Below are 7,341 nucleotides of genomic sequence, written 5' to 3' on the forward strand. Positions count from 1 at the left end.
TACTGAGTCAAAAACCGCTGCAAAAAATTTTGTTCATTGTAAATTCTTCTACATCTACAACTCCTGATCTACAAATCCTACATCTACAACTAGCAAACTATGATAAAACAACTATAAAATGAATAGAAAGACTGTAAAAGTTATATATTCAATATAATTGAATAAAATTACCTTTTTAATATGTATTTATTTTTTACTTTTTTAAAGATTTTATTTATATAGAATCTTAATTTTTATATATAATTTTTAAGCTATTTTTATCAGTCACGTCAGTCTTGCTATAATTTTTTACGCTATTTTTATTTGTATTCTAATTGTTTCATCATATTTTACAATGTTTTTATCTTGTTCTCTTTTAGTCCTGATAAAACCCTGCAAAGTGGAGCGAAATTTTGGTTACTAATAAATCGTTTTATACTATTTTTTGGCTTTCTTCCCGACAACCCGCACCATTTTCCTACATTAAAATTATCGAGGAAACAATATTTTTTTATGAATGATTCAACAAGTTTTCACCTAACTCTGGTAGATGGTAAAAGCTCAAGAAGAATGGCATTCAACATTTTGGAGCCAATTCGTATAAAACATTTTACTGAGTCAAAAACCGCTGCAAAAAATTTTGTTCATTGTAAATTCTTCTACATCTACAACTACTGACACAAGTTACCTTTGTACGTATAAGAAATTAATCCAATACATATGTAGTATCAAGATGACATACCTTGGCCCCCCTCTTGGCCAGCCTCTCGGTTATGGCCCTGCCGATGCCGGCGGCTCCTCCAGTAATCAACGCGATCTTTCCCTTCATGTTGCCGACTGCTCGGGCTTGGCGTCCTCCACCAGATATATAGTACCCCCACCATTTTCTCTGGCACATCATTCCCTTCTCAAGATTTAATTCTTTTACAATTATATAAATATATGTAACAATATTACACAAAAATGTGCTTACTTAAGTCATGGTTCCAAGAGCTAATTTTTATCTTCAATAAAAAGGTCTAAAAAGGAGGCTAGTAAAAAGCTGAACATATTTAAGTACCTAGATTCTTATTTGGATGCTGGTGGGTCCTCAGAGCATGACGACAGAAGGAAGGTGGACTAATTCCGTAAGGTTACTTTAATTTCACGCCTAAACCTCTGGAACACAGATATTTCTATCGAAAACCAGCGTTGAATTTTCAAAGCCCTAGTGGAGTCTAACATGACTTTTTTTTTATTATTTATTTATTGTTATTTACGACTGTATACAAATATACACAACAAGTAAATTTTCTGTAGGTGATTATAGTATGTTGGCCTGATACAAATGGGGAGGGGTAGAATGTACCCATTCATAGAACTCCAATAAAATGTCTAGAGAAGATCTCGAGGCCATCTTTTTTTCAGACACCTAGGAGGATTATTAGGTAATGAAGGAGAAGCCATGTTAGAAATAAGTGAATTTGGGTGGTTGGGAAGTTTATCTGGTTTCGGCCTAATCGGCAACATATAGAACATTGAGGTCCTGATGGATGACTTGATTTGATTTTTACTCAAAGGAGCATGTGGTTGAGATTGATTTCTAGAGGTGTCACCGTGTCACCAGGCTGGATTGAGAAATGAGATAAGGATGGATGAGTGTAAATCAGTAAACGAAAGTATCGAGGCACACCTCACAGTGGTGGGAAACTGCACTTTTTGTGCAATAACATCTATTTTTAAAACTGTTTAAATCTTCTATATTTCTCATGAGTTCTTTTGTCATTCACGGTGTTGAATTCAATAGAATGCATATAAATGTTTTTTTGTTTTTTGATTATATTTTCAGGTGCAAAATTAGAAATTTTGCTTTTTCCATCATTAAAATAATTTTTTGGTATAAATAAAATGTTATTCTGATTCGTAGTAGTTAATTTGATCATTTTTCTCAACTAATGTTTGTTAAACCTTTCAAGATGGCTCCTGACTTCATACGTCAATACTTACACAAAAGTTGCTCCAATATTTAATCTTTTATGGGAAAATAGTCTCATGACAAAGGTCAATGAAGCTAATTTTGTTTGTTCTATCAAAGAAATATAAGAAGGAATTTTTCTAGTATTAAATTGAAAGTGGCCCAAGAACTTCAGGAACAATATTTCAAGTAAGAAACCTATTTTTGAAAAACTACAATTTGCAGACTAACTTTCTTTGATACAGACTTGGCCGAAATATTTTTGTTGTATAGTTTAAAACAAAATAAAAACAACCAGTAAAAATAACATATATATGATTGGATCGACGACTCACAAATAATGTTTGATGGGAGAACCGATCATGGTGAATTCATTTATAGGTATTTGAGTGCTAGAAACCACACTCATTAACATGATTAGATACATTTCATTTTATAGGGTTTTTCACACTTTCCACCGGGGAGAAGAGGACGGGGATGGCCCAGAAGAAGGTGGGTGAAGTCCTGGAGGAAAAGGCTGGTCCAGATCAGCAAGAGGACGAAGCACTAGGAAGTTATGCACTAACTAGTTAAAGCAACTCTTGTAAACTAAATTAAACTAACTAATAAAAACGTACAGAAGTATATCTGACTCTTCTCCTATCTGATCCGTATATAATATAGGAACCCAATGCATAAAACCCAGCCTATAAACTATAAATCTTCAAATATTTTAAAAATTAATTTCTAACAAATTCAACGCGGAAATCCACATTTCTGGACGTCCTAAAACTCTTAATAATTAATATAATAAAAATTATGAAAGGAATATGGTCCGGGTGCGGTCAAGAAAAACTCAAATAGTAGAAATATACTATTTTAATGAGCCAACGTTTCGCCACACGTTGCAGGGCTTCTTCAGGGCTATTTTGACGGCAGTCCAATAAACGAAAGTAATTTTTTTATTTAATAAAAATTAATCTTATTCGGTAGATTGTTCGAAATCGATGTTCACAGTTGGATTAACTTTTTCGTGGACTGGAAGAAAGAACAAGGTGATCTTGAAGCCACGAAAAAAAAAACCGGTCCCATCTCTACCCCTCTTGGCTCGCCGAGTTTAGTCCCCGATCCATTGCAGAAATATACGATGATGAATCTATGGTTTGCACGGAATGATATTATAATTATTATGTCATATTGAGATTATGATAATATAGTGGGTGGTAGCTCATTGGTAAGGCAATAGACTACTAACTCCAAGGACCCAGTTTCGAATCCGGCTGTGGCAGGTAATTATTATCAGTTATCTATATTCATTGAGTCAGCCCTGCGGGTTTGGGAGCCCTCCGGAATCAACCCAGCCTCATAACGTGGGTACCCTTAATTGGGTAAATATTTGGGGGTCGAGCGTGATTATGACTAAATTACCTTCTTGCATAACCGTCCTTACAAAGTACTGTGCACCACTGGACCCTTCATGGGTTGTACCGATACAGATTTAATTTGTCCAATAAATTTTATTATTGTCAAGTAATTAAAATTTACAGCGGGATCGAAGGTTTATATAATAATTATAGTAAAAACAAGTTTTAAACACAATTTGTATACTAGGAAAAATAAATAAACCGAAATCGTATGATAATTTTTATTTAAAACAAAACTTTTCAAGTTTTAAATAAAAGCTTAAAAAAAAAATTTTAAAAACCTAATAAAAGATAATTTTGTCTCCGCCGGCGCGTGAGGTATACCATACCGCTCAACATACTAACCAGTTCTCATTAAATTAAAATTAAATCTGTACCGCTACAACCCATGAAGGGTCCTACTTTGTAAGGAAGTACTGTTACTGGGCCAACGGGTGTGCAAGGAGGTGATTTGTTCAGAATCACGCACGACCGCCAGATTTTTACCCAATTAAGGGTAACCACTTTATGAGGCTGGGTGGACCTCAGAGTGCTCCCGAGCCCAGATGGCTGACTCAACGATTACAGCGAAACAGATAATAAATATCTGTACAACCGGATTCGAACTCCAAGTCCTTGAAGTTAGTAGTCCATTGCCTTACCAATGAGCTTCTACAGCCCGTTCTCATACAATATTAAAAGACTCTATAATTTTAAAAACAAAGTGCAACATAATATGTAATATCGACTTATCCGAGAATCCACCGATATTAGAAATGTAAAAAATTAAGATTTTATTTTAAATGTATGGTTCTGTAAATGAATGTTTTTTTATTACATGGTATTCACAATGGAACTGCAAGACGGATAAAGTTTAATAAAAACTCCATCGAGTAAACAAACGTATTTCCAATATAACACAATTAATCATGATAAACAAAATTAATTAATTTCTGATTAACAATTTAGGACCTCAGAACAATTTTGGATTGTATTATATTTATTAAATTTTAACTTTTTTTAAAAATTTTATTGACATTTATTTAATCAGTTAACTGTAAGAAAGGGGAATGCATAAAAATGAAATTAAGTATGATTATGGGGTTGTCTAATATCGCTAATAGTATTAATCAATATAATTATTTTTATAATTATGGTTACATGTTGTAGTTCAATAATTGAGATTCATTGTAAATTTTGTACTTTAAGATGGCTTGTTAAGCCGAAACGTTGTGATGTCATTAATAAATTTGGGATTAAGTACTAACAGGCCTTTCTAACTTAATTCAAGCAGGTGCTTTTACCTTAAAATGACTAATAAATGTAAGGTATTTTCTTCTTCCTTTCAAAGTGAACCTTGCGAAGAGTTGTTTATTAAAGAAGATTGTGTGAAGAGCGTAGTGTATATATAACCCATGATTCCAAAATAACCGTGAACTTTTATTTTGAAAATGTTTTTCTTATAGCTAATACATTTTGAAACAGTTTAAACAATACATTTTTTCTTTTAATACTTTCATTATAGATTTTAAAGAAAAATCACTTCGGAACCTTACTAGATTTCAAGTTGGAGGCAAAGTCAAATCTACAATGAAAAAAAAAATTAAACAAAAATTTGTTATCTTCTTAATTAGTTGTTATATTGTTTTTTTTTCATTATAAAATGGTTTTTACCATGTTTTGTTTTTAGCCCTGATGAAAACATAAATCTAGATCGGAACGTGAGGAGAAATAAAACTATTTCGATTATTTTTGTTTTTTACTACTCCGCTGACGGCACTCTCATAACGAACCCATCATTATAAATTTTACTATCAGAACTTTTATTAAACAATTTTGGTAACTAATATTTGAAACCCTGGTACAAATCATCACGTGTGTTACAATGCATACAATTTTGTTTCAGTTAATATATTTGTTAACAACGTACACAATAAAATAATCTCCGGTAAAAAAACATATTCCATAGAAAAGAAAATGAGATAAATTGATACCGTCATTGAGAAAATTATCAAAAGAAAAAAAAACTGAAAATCGTGTAAGGTGAATAATATATTCCTTCCTTCCACGCAAGGACAAGTAGAATGCGCATACCTTGCAACTTGCAGCTCGAAGCGTCTTGCATCCTCCAAGTTTATTATTTCTTAACTGTAGGAGCAATAGAGAAATAATAAACTATTCGATAATTAAGAGTTGATAAGTATTTTAATAAAATAAGAAAATATGATTTTGAGAAGGTTTCAAATAGAAAAAAAGGTTGTTTTTTTTGTGTTTTGAATCACGAAAATGAAAAAAAAATAAATAAACTCGAAACGAGTATTTAAAAAAGTTCATATTTTTGTTTTATTATGTAGTTCCATTTAGAAAATTAAAATTATTGCTGAAGTTTCTTATTTTTTAAATTTATTAATTCGTTTTTTACAGATTCAATCATACACATACAATGATATAAAGGGTTCAAAAATTGTTTGATAATTTCAAAAGAATGTTACTATTCAATTTTTAAAAAATTGGGGAAAACAAACTTAAACTCCAAAATAGTGTTTGAAAACATTTTTTTAATTTCTTTTGTATTCCATGCAGTTCTAGTATGTTTTTTTTTTTTTTTTGTTGATCACTTTACTTTTCCTTCTTATTAAGAATTATTATTTTTACCTATTTATGTTATCTTATTTTTTTTAAATTTACAGATAGGGGTGTCTTTTGTACGAGACTATATACCTCCATAATCAATTGTTAAACAAAAATAAAACGTAACTGTTATATTAACCAAGTAAAGCCCACCTGGCCGATCTGGTATCAAGTAAATAAAAAAATAGTTCCAGTAGGAAAGTTAAAACTATTTTTTGGAACTAGTGCAAAGGTTTTATATTTATTTTTTATTTCTTAATTCTCTTCGTTTCTACAAAATTAATTATACACACAATTATGTCGATATCTAACTTCACAGAAGTACTAAGTACATTTCCACTAACTTTAGGAAAAATACAATTAAAGGTTCTTTCTTATATGAAAATTACAACTTTTCAATTAATTTTCCTAAGAGAGAGAACCTTTAATTGTATTTTTCCTAAAGTGAGTGGAAATATTAGACACCACTGCGAAGTAAGAAATCGACATATGAACTGTAGCTGTCAAAATGTTTAATTATTTGAAAAGTATGTGACTACTTACTTAAAAACTATGGGCTAAATATGAATTTTAATCAAAATAAATGTTTAAAAAATTGAAATTTTAACGAATATCTGCCTTTGAAAAAAACACCCTTAAACATAAAAAAAGATGACATCATCATGAACAAGGCATTCGGTCATAAATATATCGGGCATGCACATATGACATCGGGTATTCATTTTCCGAATTAGAGTACTATTGATGGGCAATTTTTGTACATACCTTTATCATATCATTGTGATCTTACATGAAAACATCAAATTTACTAAATGTATCTTTATGTAAATACAGTTTTAAATATCATTAAATAAATAAAATAAAAAATGATATTTTTTTTTTCAGAAAATGAGATTGCACAACTAATTTTTTATGTTTCAGAAGCTACATTAATAGAATTTAATATGTTCCGAAGATAAATGCTGGTAAGTATAGTATTACAATTTTTCAAGATAAAAATCCCAACTTATATCCTGTCCAAAATATTATATCAGAATAATTTAAGAATTAAAAAAAATGCTAATAAATTTATGAACTTTACGTGTTTCTCCTACTTCAGGTAAAGGAATATCTAAATTAAAACTGATTTGTGATTTATACTAAAATATTCCTTTCAAATTCATAACATTATAAATAATTAATTTTACTATCATGTCAAAGAACATTAGTTTTTAAGCAATATTTTCGAAGATGTCGATAAAAAACAAAACAAAAAAGATAAACAATAATACTAAATAATTCATCTATTTTTTTATATAGAAGAAAATGGTCAGGGTTGCGGTCAAAATAGAAAAAAACAGTTTTTTACTATTTAATTTCCGACGACAAAAAACAACTAATAATTTTTGTATCTTT

General features: G+C 30.4%; 1 protein-coding gene across 1 annotated transcript in view; it reads right to left on the bottom strand.

Annotated features, from left to right (window-relative positions):
• Positions 1–877, bottom strand: part of LOC106681083 (15-hydroxyprostaglandin dehydrogenase [NAD(+)]) — a 16,952-nt gene extending 16,075 nt beyond the window's left edge. Inside the window, exon 1 of the mRNA XM_014421231.3 lies at positions 722–877. Coding sequence (XP_014276717.3) covers positions 722–877 — 156 coding nt within the window. The remainder of the gene's footprint in view (positions 1–721) is intronic.
• Positions 878–7,341: the final 6,464 nt, after the last annotated feature.

This window comes from Halyomorpha halys, unplaced genomic scaffold (assembly GCF_000696795.3).
Source record: "Halyomorpha halys isolate HHAL.00 unplaced genomic scaffold, Hhal_1.1 Scaffold307.1, whole genome shotgun sequence".
NCBI classification, from domain to species: Eukaryota; Metazoa; Arthropoda; class Insecta; order Hemiptera; family Pentatomidae; genus Halyomorpha; species Halyomorpha halys.